Below are 13,763 nucleotides of genomic sequence, written 5' to 3'. Positions count from 1 at the left end.
CCCTTCCAGCTTCTCGTTACAGCCTGCATCTTAACACAGTGAAGTCATGTTGGTGTGGTGTGTGTGCGCGCACTGTGTAAAAGGCATCAAACAATGTGTAATATTTATGTCTGGCTTTAGTTATTTTATGAGATTTATCAATATTGGGATGAATTGTGGTAGTTTGTACATTCTTGGTACTTTATTTCTTATGTGAGTATATTTAATTTATCCATTCTAATATTTGATGAGCATTTTGGTAGCTTCCAGTGTATGGCTATTCTGATTTCTGTCACTATGAGCATTTTTGTTCGTATTATTTGGTAAACATAAGTATAACTTTCTGTTGGTTACATGCCTAGGGGTGGAATTGCTGGGTTGTAGGATATGTACTATGTTCATATTTAATAGTTACTGCCAAATAGGTTTTCAAAATGGTGGCACCATTTTGGGCTCCCTGCCTTTAGTTTTTTTTTGTTTGTTTGTTTGTTTGTTTTTTCCTAGCCTGTGTTGTATCACCAGAATGGTTTTTTCTAAAAGATCTTCTCATTCCTCTGATTCACATTTTTCTTGCTGTCAGTCAATAAAATGTACTTGCTTTCTAGTGTGGCATATTAGGCTCTTAACAAGTTGATATTCATTGCTTCCTTCAGGTATGCTTGTACTCTTGCTCATTAATTGTAATCTTTGCTGCATATTCAGATCACTTGTAGAGAATCACTCATGATGACACATACAGAATTAGAAATATTTTGGACCCACTAAGGAATTCAAAACACTTCACAGATCATTGTGGTGTATGTAAATTAATCCAGTGGATATTAAACTGTTTCTCAAATGTAGTGTGCTAAAATAATACTTCCATACCTTTGCAAATTACACTCTTCTCCTCCTTCTCTGAGATAGCCTTCAACCTGTCATCATCCAGGAGGCCTAATTACCTCTCTAATATAGAGTCCTTATGAAACACATGTATAGGTGTGCATGTTGAGTGTATATATTTGCATACATGTGTTGTGTACTTTTCACAGTGTTAAAACTGTTGACCCTCTTCCTTCTCCGCAAGACGGCAAGTTCCTTTTTATTTTAATCTGTAAACTTAGCACATGACAGATTTATTCTCCATCTTTATCTTCTTGCTCCATTTAAAAGTGAAATCTTCAAAAAATGTTAAGATAGGAGTGTCTCTCTAGAGCTTTGTGTTGGAGTGTGCGTTTTGTTTTTTGGGTACCAGGGATTGAACTTGGGAAACATTCGACCACTGAGCCACATCCCCAACCCTATTTTTTATTTTATTTAGAGACAAGGTCTCACTGAGTTGCTTTGTGCCTCAGCCTCCCGAGACACTGGGATTACATGTGTGCACCACCTCACCCAACTGTCTGGAGTGTATTTCACTTTCCTCAAGTGAAGATTTCCTCAATCTTCTCATGACAGACTTTCTAAAATGGTCACATGGCTACAGATCAAACCCCAAGTGTCAAAAATAAAAATCTCTTTTTTGAGTGAAAAGAATTAGAAGAGTGTAGTTTGTGGCAGGAGTTGAGAATGTGAAGCATCATGCACGTCTTCATTTCAGCTGTTTGGTGTACAGTAACCAACTAATCTGGCATGAAGAAATGGGGAAATAAGGCACATAATGGCTATGTATCATGACTTAGTTTTTCCATTTTTGTGAGGAGAGGTTACATAAAGGATATTTAAGGTGTTCATATGGGAATGTCTGAACAAAAAATAATGTTGCACTAGTACTTTTAAAACAGTCTCATTTATTTATTTGCTATTTTAGGTCTTGCTTCTCCATTTAAGCCAGCCATGGATACAAATTATTATTATTCAGGTCAGTAATATAAAAGACAAAATTTAATAATGTTTTGAACCTTTAGAGATTTCATTCTTTGTCTTATTTTTATGCAGCTGTGGAAAGAAATAATTTGATGAGATTATCCCAGAGCATTCCATTCACACCTGTGCCTCCAAGAGGTAAATCCCAAAAATAAGGACATAAAGGGGAAAGTAAATTCTTCACTGAGTTTTTGTTATAGCGTAGAATGTGGGTGGGGGTAGAAAGAAGAGGGATCACATTAAGAAATGTCAATTTCATATAAGTTCTTAGTCTACTACATAAAAGAGGTATATTTAAGTAGAAGAAAGCATTAGAAGTTTTTAATTTCTCTTATCACTGGCATGCCCAGAAAGAGTAGAGTATTGTAATTCAGGAAGTTCTTGATCCACTGCCTAATTACAAAAGTATAGATAAATTTATATCACAGGATCTGTGGAACAAATAGCTCTAACCTCCTCCTAAAATTTAACTCAAAAAATGTTTAGAATTACAGTTGCTTTCTCTAAGTTTATCTTTAAAATGTTTGCTATTTGAAAAATGTTTGTCTTTACACATGAATTCAGAGACGCTAAAGAAGAATATTGATTTCCTATCATTCATCATACTTATCTTCATATAAAACTACACTTTTTTCATTTTATCTTCTAATCCTTACTTAACCAAAGATATCTGCAAATTTTTATTCTATTTTGTAGGACTTATAATTTGATTTTTAAACTCTGTCCGTTTGCGTTGCAGGTGAGCCTGTCACGGTGTACCGATTGGAAGAGAGTTCACCCAACATACTAAATAACAGCATGTCTTCTTGGTCACAACTAGGCCTCTGTGCCAAAATAGAGTTTTTAAGTAAAGAGGAGATGGGAGGAGGTTTACGAAGAGCTGTCAAAGTGCAGTGTACCTGGTCAGAACATGATATCCTCAAATCAGGGCATCTTTATATTATCAAATCTTTTCTTCCTGAGGTGGTTAACACATGGTCAAGTATTTATAAAGAAGACACAGTTCTTCATCTCTGTCTCAGAGTAAGTGAATTTATAACTGTGTAACATAAGAGCTTTGTTTTTTCATTTCTGAGTGAATAAGTGAAATCTATTTTTAGTTTAAATATTAATCAAGGGGCCAGGTGTGGTGGTACATGCTTGTAATCCCAGTGAGTTGGAAGGCTGAGGTGGGAGGATTGTGAGTTCAAAGCCAGCCTTAGCAACTTAGATCCTAAGCAACTCAGCTTAGACCCTGTCTCTAATAAAATATAAAAAAGGGCTGGGGATGTTGCTGAGTGGTTAAGCATCCTTGGGTTCAATCCCTGGTACCCAAAAATAAATAAAATAAAATTTAAATAAATAAATGGGTTTTCCCTCTTCCATAGGAAATTCAACAGCAGAGAGCAGCACAGAAACTCACATTTGCCTTCAATCAAATGAAACCTAAATCTATACCGTATTCTCCAAGGTAAACCTTTACATTTTTCTAGAATATTTTAGGATTATGTGGATAGCAGTTTCTTGACCTTCATTATTGATGTTCAGTAATTACTCATGATGCAGATCAATTAGAACCTTCTTAAACTGCTAGTAATACCTGTAACTGTTTTTTGTAAGGTTCCTTGAAGTTTTCCTGCTGTATTGCCATTCAGCAGGACAGTGGTTTGCTGTGGAAGAATGTATGACTGGAGAATTTAGAAAATACAACAATAATAATGGTGATGAGATTATTCCAACTAATACATTGGAAGAGATCATGCTAGCCTTTAGCCATTGGACTTATGAATATACCAGAGGGGAGTTGCTGGTACTTGATTTACAAGGTAAGTTTATTAAAATATTGCTAAGGTGGAATTGGGTAATAGGTTCTTACCTATTTATGTGTTATTCAGAAACCTGCTAATCTGGGGCTATGGTTGTGGCTTAGTGGGAGAGCACTAGCCTCACGTGCATGAGGCACTGGGTTCAATCCTCAGCACCACATAAATAAATAAAGGTATTGTGTCCATCTACAACTAAAAATTTTTTTAAAAATCTGCTAATTTGGGGCCGGGGTTGCGGCTCAGTGGTCTGAGCACTTGCCTAACGTGTGAGCCACTGGATTCGATCCTTAGCACCACATATAAATAAATGAATAAGATAAAGGTCTGTTAACATCCAAAAAAATTTTAAAAATCTGCCAAGTTAACATCTTAGACTGATAGAAGCTATACAGTAAACAAGTCAATCATAGCCATAGCATATGGCCGTCAGAGCTTTGAATAATGAAACTTGGCTCTCTTAATTATTGTAATGGTAATACATGTTGATAAGCATATGTAGCCTTTAGTATTTTGAAAGGGTAAAGACCATTTCTTTTTAACAACATATTAACAAACATCTCCATTATTCCTGGTGTTTAAGTTATATCATACTGAGAATTAAACTACCTAAAATTTTAGCAGATTAAAACAACAATTGTTTTACTTTTATATATCTTTGATTCAGGAATGGGGTAGTGGGAGTAGCTCATCTCTGCTGTCACCTCGGAGGGCTTAAATGACTGGAGATACTGAACAACTTGAGTGATAAATGTCTGAGGCCTCTGTTCACTTATCAGCTGAATTCCTCACTTTCCCCAATGGTCTCTTCACATGGCTGACTAGCTTGGGCTTTCTTACATAGCATGATAGTTTCGGGTGGTTGGACTTCTTACATAACTGTTTTATCTTAGAGAGAAAGTAGAAACACTTAGAGCTAGGCCCATATTCCTTGCTTCACTTTTTACTGGTCAAGGCAAATTTTGTTGTAGTTGTTTATACTATGGATTGAACCCAGAGGTATTTTACCACTGAGCTGCATCCCCAGCACTTTTTATTTTTTATTTTGAGGCAGGATCTCACTAAGTTGCTTAGGGCCTGGCTAAGTTGCTGAAGCTGGTCTCAATCTTGGAGATTCTCCTGCCTCAGCCTCCTGAGTCACTGAGATTACCAGCAGGCACCACCATGCCCAGCATTCAAGGCAGGTTATAAGGACAGCCCAGATTCAAGGGAAGGAAAGGGCTGGGGAGATAGCTCAGCTGGTAGAGTGCTTGCCTCACAAGCACACGGCCCTGAGTTCAATCCCCAAAAAGGGGAGGGGGGGGGAGGAAAAATAGATTCCAGCACTTGGGTGGAACAGTGTATATACAGGCTATGAAAAAATTTCTTACAGCCATTAGAAGCTAAACTGATGTAAAAGAAGAAAAAGAAATTGTAGCTGTGAGAAGACAGCTTTGCTTGAAGTCATATCTCTTCAGCTCTACAACAGGGTCAGAGGAAAGTTAAATTAAGCCATTAGCATCCCTCTGCTTGGAGAATACTTTTACATAATTGCCTTCATAATTTTTCTCCATAAAAAACAGCCTTAATTTCAAATGTAAACTCAAATCACATTTTATCACATAAGAGTAATTGTTTAGAATGTATATCATTCAGTAGCTCTTTTCATTATACAGATACTAATATAAAAATTTATTTAAAAGCAAACAGTTGATATTTATTCAGCTCAATGAAAATTTGTATAAATATAACCGGTTTTCAGTAGTTCATCACTTTATGTACATTATTAACATGGTGTATGTGTGTTTATATATATATGTATAGTAAAAACTTGCTGTTTTATGCTGTTAGGCAGTTATATTCTTGTAAAAGCTTACTAACATTCTTCAGTATGTATTATTTAATTCATGTGCAATTCAAGTTGCACATAAATGAGACCAAATTTTCCTGCTTTATTCTGATTTAATTAAAAGGGCGGTAATTATTTTCAGTGAACAGAGTACAATTGAATTGACCCTTAACATAAATTTTAACTACACAGATTCACTTAAATATGGCTTTCTTTTTTGCAGATTCATGATAATTTAAAAAATTCACAGATGAACAGTATAGTGTAGAAATTAAAAAAATTAAGAAGGTTAGGTATGTCATGACTGTACAAAATATCTGTACTTAGTAGTCTATTTTATCATTTACTACCATGAAATATAATCAAATCTGTGATAAAAAGCTAGAGTTTATCAGTATTTATGCATACAGTATGTACCTGGTGCCATTAGCAGTCAAGAGAAATGTAAACAAATGTAAAGAAGTTGTCAGCCTGGGGATATAGCTCAGTGGTAGTGTATCTGCTAACTGCACAAGGCCATGCATTCTATTCCCAGCTCCAAAAAAAAAAGAAAGAAAAAAAGAAATCCTTAACAAATGTAAAGACACAGTATTAAATCATAACTGCATAAAATTATAACACATATTGTATTACTATAAAACTTTCATGGCCCCCTGCCCTTGCTATTGAAGTAAGTTCAGATGTTCCAGGCATCCACTTAAAATGCTGTGTGACCTAATGCAGCAGAACACACCTATAATTCCAGCTACACAGGAAGCTGAGTCAGGAGGATTGTAAGTTCAAGGTCAGCCTGGGCAACTTAGTAAGACCCTGTCTCAAAAGAAGAAAATAAATAAAAGAGCTGGGAGCATAGCTTAGTGGTGGAGCACTTGCCTAGCATGCTTGAGGCTCTTGGTTCAAGCCCCAGCACCACCACCCGATAAAATAAAAAATAAAAATAAAATGTGTGATGCAGTTCATCTTAGAAATTGCATATTCCTGTATAAGTGATCTTTCAGTGTTCTCACATATTCTTCACTGTATGTTACAATACATAGTATATGTTAATCAGCTATGTTATCAGTAAGGCTTCCAGTCAACAGCAAGCTATTAATTAAAGTATCTGTAGAACCAGAAGTTACACACAGAAGCTGAGCACATTGGCATGGGCCTGTAATCCCAGCAATTCAGGAGGATTGCAGATTTGAGGCCAACCTCAGCAATTTAGTGAGCCTCTAAGTAACTTGGTGAAATCATGTCTCAAAATAAAAAGCACTAGGGATATAGCTCTGTGGTAAAATGTCCCTGTATTCAATTGTCAATACCCAAGAAAAGAAAAAAAGAAAAGGTGTACACAGAATTTGATTGGTAGTGGGTAGCAGCCCTCTGCCCTTATCTCTAGCTTCATCACTGCCAACACTCAGCCTGGCACCATGGATAACAGAACAGGGAGCTATGTTGCAGGCAGCCTCACATCAGTGGTACCCACTTGCAGAAACAAAAGCAGACAAGAATGTCATCACAGGGAAAATTTGGGGAGCAGTTTAATAATGGTTTGGTGTAAGAAATGGGTATAGTTTCATCAACAGGAATAACACCAAGGAAGATATATTTATATACCAGGCTACCATAAAGAATGACCTCATGAAGTACCTGTACAGTGCAGGAGGGAAGACTGTGGAGTTTAATGTTATTGAAGAAGAAAAGGATACAGAGGCAATGGATGTGACGGTCCTTGGTGGAGTTCCAGTTCAATGCTGTAGAATATATATAGTAGACCATAACCCTTTAGTCATAGTCCTTCATTAATTTGCCAGCAGAATTACCAAAATAGTGGGAAAAGAATAAGAGATTAGAGAGCATTTCTGAAGGCCAGTTCCAACAATGCTTGTCCTTCTGCAAGTGAAGATTTCCACCTTAGTACATGCAGAGACCCTATGCGTCGACCACAGTATTCCAATTCTCCTGTACAGGGAGAAGTGATGGAGGGTGCTGACAACCAGGGTACAAAATAGACCCATGAGACAGAATGTGTATCAGGGTTGTAGACAACGATTCAGCAGGGACTCCTCTCCAAAGACATACTAGAAAGGACGGCAATAAAGAGGATAAGGAAAATCAAGGAGATGAGACCCAAGGTTAGTAGCCATCTCAACACTGGTAACTGCTTCCATTTTGGTTACCCACACAGACACCTAAAAAATCCTAAATCACAAGATGGCAGAGACAGCTAATACATCAGATAAGATTTTTTTCCCCTCCTTAGGCTGAGCAGGACAGGATTTATTAAATATGTGCTTACTATTGCAGCCATCACCTGGTCATACAACACAAAGAAATGAATATGAAATTCCAGCATTAAGATATAAACAAGATTTCTGAAGACCTTAAGTGCTTCCCTTTTGACTGAACAACTAAAACTATCTGCATTATCTATGCAGTGTGGAGTTTTTCTTTTCTTATTTTTACCAAAAGATATCTCTTTTTAGTAATAAGAAATGTGTTCGTTTTTGTTTGATTTGGTTTTTCTCCATACATTTTTAAAGGTTTTTTTAGCTTTCTCATATCTGGTCAAGATTTTTTAAAACCTCATTTTTAATTTAGAATGAAAGTTTGTAAGTTGATTTTTTTTTTTAAGTTAACAAACAGCAAGCACCTGTTAATAAAGGCCTTTAAATTTTTTTTCAAAAATGTTACATGCAGATTTTTGACTGCATAGGGATCAGTACCCCTAACCCTTTTATCATTCAAGTGTTGTCTATAATTGTGATTTTCTTCATAATTAATGTGTTCATAAAGCCAGTTTTATAGGAATATTTTAGATTATTCCTATATAATTTACCATTAAAAATATAAAGAACAAAATGTTTCCATTCTTACTGTTTCTTTACTTCTGTGAAGACATATACACAAGTGGAAATGCCCCACTCCTTAATGTGTTTTTATCATTTTGTTGTGTTTAGCTGGTTTTTCCAAAACTTAGATCATGAGGTGTATTTTTTTTCATTTGTTTTTGCCATCTAATAATAAATCATGGACATGTTCTAGATCATTACTGATTAAATCTGAGTTATTTTAATTGTTTTGTGATAGTCTGTAGTATGGAGGTATATAGCATTTTCATCCTTTATTAATAGACATGCAATATTTTTAATTTTTTGCTACTATAAACAGTGCTGCTGCAAACATACACGTGTACTACTGCTTTTAGTTCCATAAAGTAGGTTCCTGAATGGGCTTAGTTAAGAGATAAGTGCAATTTTAATAAGTACCTCTAGGTTGTTCACAAAAGATGATAGATAGCTGAATTTATTCTCAGCATTGTATTCAAATGCCCATTTCTTTACAGCCTCTCCAGTGTTGAATATTATTTATCTTTGCCAATCTATTGGGTGGAAAAAAGAGTATTGCATTTTAATTCTTATTTTTCCTTTTGTGAATGAACCATTTAATTAGGCTTCATTCTAATAGGTTAAATATTTGTGATTATTCAAAATGTCAGAAGGTGGTATTTATATATAAATATGTGAATAAGTGAGAGACTAGAAAGATATAATCATGCTTTTAATACCTCTAAAGAGAGCTGGATCTAAAGATGTTCATAATTTTACTTTTTATGTTCTGAATATCTTACAAGAAAATTGATTACATGTTAATGTGATTTTTTTTTTTCTCTTAAATCCAAAGTGTTTCTTTTGAAAGTCCTATGGGTTTATGCTTCTTTATGTACTAAATTGTCCTTTGCTAATAACTAAGGTGAATCAAGGGCAGATTGTATAGACCTTTTACATAAGGCCCTATTGAATCAGAAGCTGGGTACCAACAGAAGCTTACATGCCTACTTTCTCACTCTGACATCTCTCATTCACATCACAGGAGCTATTTCTGTTCCTGGTTAGATGCTGAGGTTATAAATCAAATTATGAAATATTAAGAGAGAAGAACTTACACTCCTTTGAATAATTGAACATTGTAATGATGGATGATGCTGTAAAATAACCTCAAGACTTTATTATGCAAACATCAATGTTTATATCAATTATGTGATAAAATTTTTTTTCTTTTTTATATACACATAAAGGTGTGGGTGAAAATTTGACTGACCCATCTGTGATAAAAGCAGAAGAAAAGAGGTAATAAGTTTTAACAGTTTCATTAAAGCATATTTTCATAATTTCAAATTCTGCATTTCTCTTTGCATAAATCCTCTCTCTCTTTTTAAATTAATTTCACAGATCCTGTGATATGGTTTTTGGCCCAGCAAATCTAGGAGAAGATGCAATAAAAAACTTTAGAGCAAAACATCATTGTAATTCTTGCTGTAGAAAGCTTAAACTTCCAGGTAAAAAATTTCTTAATCAATATAGTATATAAATTGGTAGCCAAGTTAGGTTATTAGCCATTGTTAGTCATAGTTAGGTAGCCAATTAACTTGGTCAAGTTAAGGCTAGAGGTACAAAGATTTCTTTAATGGTCTCTAATTTTGTCAACTTCAGTAGCAACTCAATCTAGTTCCCTCCTTTCATAGATGATATCATTAGTTGAGATTACTTATGATTTTACCCATTGGTTAACAACACAGTCAAAATTGAGCTATAATTGCATGTCTCCCTCTTCTTGGTATAGTATAGTTACATATTAGTTTGTGCTCCCTAAGGCCATACTGCATAGTCTTAAAGAAGAATTTATAAAAAAACAGTTCATGTAGTTGTGAACATATATATTTGGGTCATTTAAGGTAGACTATTTCTCAGATTAAAATTAACAGTTCATATTTTGAGTATCAGTTCTTTTTTATAAATGCAGATTCAGGTACAGGGTATAAGCATGACCATGGTTGGTTTAAATTATAAACTTGATATTACTATATGAAGTTTTCTGATTTTATTCTCATGTCATAACTCCATAACATATTTTGTTCCATCATCCCAGATGTGGAACTTATAAAAACATAAATATACTAAATATAATATAATATAATATAATATAATATATACAAATTATAGTAAGAAAACTTTTAATAATTATAATGGAAGTATATTTCTGACCTATTATAATACAATATTTCCAGCCAATTTTAATACACCTGTGTCAGTTTCATTGAAATATTCTCAGAATTGAAAACTTGATACTTGATGGTTTAAGGGTCAAGTGATTTCATCCTGTTTCATGGCTGTAAATGCATTTTATACACTGACTATACCAAGTTTATCTGAAGACTTAACTACTTTCTTGTGCTCCTGTTTCTGTGTTTAGCTTCCTGCACACCTACTTGGATATCCTAAAGTATTAGTAGTAACATATCTATTCCAGAGCTCTTTGATTTTTTCATCTTCTACCCCTACACACAAATTTCTGCTTCCCCATCTCACTAATGTTTGACCCAATTACTCAACCTCTTACTTAAAACTAACTATTCCAGTGTTTTTTTTTTCCTCACTTTTCATGACTGATCATCAAGTTCTATTTACTCTTATTCTGAAATATCCCCTAAAATTCATCATTTCTTTCCATCTTAATTGCCACCATCTTGTTTCCTAGGTGACTGCCATTTGCCCCGAACTTCACGTCTTTTAGAATAGTTATTTAAAACAAATCAGTTTATAGTTCTCCTGTAACTGCTTAAAACCTCCCAGTAGATTCATTTTAATCTGTGCTATACATCAGAGTTTACATTCCCTAAATCAGGGGTTGGCAAACTTTTATAAAGGGCAAGGTAAGTGTTTTCTGCTTTGTGGTCATGTGGTCTGTGTTTCAGCTACCATCACAGTGAAGAAATCACCATAGACAATAAGCCCAGAGCTTGGCCACATTGCAGTAAAATTATTTATAAAAACAGCAGCCAAATTAACCCATAGGCTATAGTTTGATAATCCTTGGCCGTTAACTGACCACATTTTCTGCTAGTCTTTCTCTCATTTGCTATACTTAAGTCACACTATCTACATGCCATTGTTATAGTATATCAAATCTTATTTCTTTCTTAGTTTTTATAGTTAACCTCTCTTCCTAGAACATTGCTTCTGGAATTTTAATTTACATCGTGGTATTCAGGTCTCTTCTCTGGCTTTTTTGCTCAGCTGTGTCTGAAAGAATCACCCTATACTATCTCTCATCTGGCCCTTATACTTCATTATGTTCTTTCCTTGAAAGCACTTGTTACTACATATAATTGTATTATTTTTGTATTTGCTTTTTTTCCATCACTCACTACAAGCCTTAATGAACTTGTTCATTCCCCAAACTTATATGAATGACTGCTGATTAATGGTCAGTGTGTAATAATTATTTGTTCAATGAATGATTTCATTTGTATGTATATAAATTTGGTGATTATTAAATATGTAACATCTTGTGGAAAATAGGTCTCATGTTTAGAGGAAAATTTCTTAAGAAAATGTTCTTAATTCTCCATTTTTAAGAAATACTGACTTTCCTTTTTTTTTTTTTTTTTTTTTTTGTTGGGGTTGGTGAATGTAGATCTGAAGAGGAATGACTATACACCTGATAAGATTATATTTCCTCAGGAAGAGCCTTCAGATTTGAATCTTCAGCCTGGAAATTCCACCAAAGAATCAGAATCAACTAATTCTGTTCGTCTGATGTTATAATATTACTGAATCATTGGTTTTTGCCTACACTTTCCTCAACTGTTACTGCATCACTTTCCTTCAAGAGGAAATTGTTAATATAGAAAGGTGTATGCAAATTGAATTTGCTGACCCCAGCACAGTTCAAAGGTCAATATTCTTTTGACCTAATTAAACTAGTCAATTAGAAACTTCCTATAGGATTCAGTGGAGAGCTGAGAAATTTTAAAAGTAATGGAAAATTAGTATTTAAAAATTTTGAAGGGCTCTTAAGCAGAGGATGTCATTTGATTTTGTTCTGATAAGGGTGATGATTCCCTCTCCTTTGTGGTGCAATACCATTAACCAAAGTTAGGTGTCTGTGCACATTTTATTGGCAGCTGGTTTATTGCCATTCAGCTAGAGAAATGAAGAAATCACTTAGCCTTTTGGTTAAATGGCAGTCAGAAGTCTTCCTTGGTGTGTTCAGTGATGTCACTAATTCTCAACTAGATGCTTCTTGGCCATGAGAAAGGTGACTCCTAATTCTAGGTTCATGGAAATATAAAAAGCCTGAGCTGAAGACCATTTTCTAAGAGAGACTTTATTTATGAATCAGGGTTAGGCTCCTTATTTAAAGATAGAGCCAGTTTTTTGTTAGAGCCCAATTGTGCAAAAGTATTAGTTGTTTTTTGTTTTGTATTGTTTTGTTTTGTTTTTTTAACATTGTCTTATCAAGCCACTGTTAAGCAGAAGAAAGCCATGGTAAAAGGAGATAACTTAACTCACTGTTCAAAAGAATGAGAAAAGTGACTTTTTCCTATCTGTCTGTAGTGATAACCTGGAAGTTACATACTCCAAAGATGTTATTGACCAGTATATCAGATCAGAATGTAAAAGTGAGCTCTTGCTTTTATTTAAAAATTATGTGGGAACATCTGAACATGAATGTTGTTTGTGGTACTTATTTAAGAGATTAATTGAATTGGATCATCATTATGTGATGTCGGGAGATTGCAATGCAACTATGCCAATAAAATGTAATTTAACTGCCCCAGATATTTTTAAATATTCAGCAACAACAAGAAAAGCTTTTCACCTAAGATTTTTACGCTTTGATTTTTTTCCTTTTTTTTTTTTTTCTTGTTGTTTGTTTCCTAGGTACTAATTTTAATTTTTATTTGGAAGGGAGCAATGTAAAGCTTATTTGTATTCAGTAGTGTATCTCATAGATACAGACAAGGCAAGCAGAGATAAGCTGTTTAAATAGTGTTTAATATTGATGGGGGGGAGAAAGAAAAAATGTATTACTTAAAAGATATTATACTATATACATTTTGTATATCATTAAATCTTTAAAAGAAATAAAATAAATTTATTCTTGTTTATAGATGTGTTTAGTGAGTTTAATTATTCTAAAAAATATTTGACATTTCAAGGTATCAGTTTCTTTTCAGAGTATCAACTTTTTTAGATGAAGCATTTTTATACACCAGTGCTTTTTAATCACCTGTTTATATGATGTTTAAATTGATACTGGTTTTTCAGCTGTTATCTTTTTTTTTTTTTTTTTAAGTTTCTTGCCGATCAGAAAAGGTGATTATTGGTTCACAATTAATTGCATGTTATTTATTTTCACAAGATAATAATAGTTAACAGTTCTTACTGTGTCAGGCATTGCTCTAACTACTTTGTATTTCCTAACACTTAATTCTTACAACAATTTTATGAAATGGGTATTAAGGGTCATCATACTGTGTT

The 13,763-nt window shown here is 34.2% G+C and overlaps 1 protein-coding gene across 3 annotated transcripts in view; it reads left to right on the top strand.

Annotated features, from left to right (window-relative positions):
• Nucleotides 1–13,394, top strand: part of TRPM7 (transient receptor potential cation channel subfamily M member 7) — a 105,606-nt gene extending 92,212 nt beyond the window's left edge. For 2 of the 3 annotated variants that reach the window (XM_079129875.1, XM_079129874.1), the window contains exons 33-40: nucleotides 1,769–1,819; nucleotides 1,897–1,962; nucleotides 2,564–2,847; nucleotides 3,192–3,274; nucleotides 3,424–3,629; nucleotides 9,515–9,566; nucleotides 9,669–9,775; nucleotides 11,914–13,394. In XM_079129875.1, coding sequence (XP_078986001.1) covers nucleotides 1,769–1,819; nucleotides 1,897–1,962; nucleotides 2,564–2,847; nucleotides 3,192–3,274; nucleotides 3,424–3,629; nucleotides 9,515–9,566; nucleotides 9,669–9,775; nucleotides 11,914–12,044 — 980 coding nt within the window. In that variant the 3' untranslated portion in view covers nucleotides 12,045–13,394. Of the gene's footprint in view, nucleotides 1–1,768; nucleotides 1,820–1,896; nucleotides 1,963–2,563; nucleotides 2,848–3,191; nucleotides 3,275–3,423; nucleotides 3,630–7,406; nucleotides 9,480–9,514; nucleotides 9,567–9,668; nucleotides 9,776–11,913 lie in introns of those variants that run through there. The other variant, XM_079129876.1, reaches the window with a different exon arrangement.
• The last annotated feature ends 369 nt before the right edge of the window (nucleotides 13,395–13,763 follow it).

This window comes from Sciurus vulgaris, assembly GCF_902686455.1.
Source record: "Sciurus vulgaris genome assembly, chromosome: 2".
Classification (NCBI taxonomy): Eukaryota; Metazoa; Chordata; class Mammalia; order Rodentia; family Sciuridae; genus Sciurus; species Sciurus vulgaris.
Note: the sequence above shows the minus strand (reverse complement) of the source record. Positions and strands in the feature narration are given on the sequence as shown.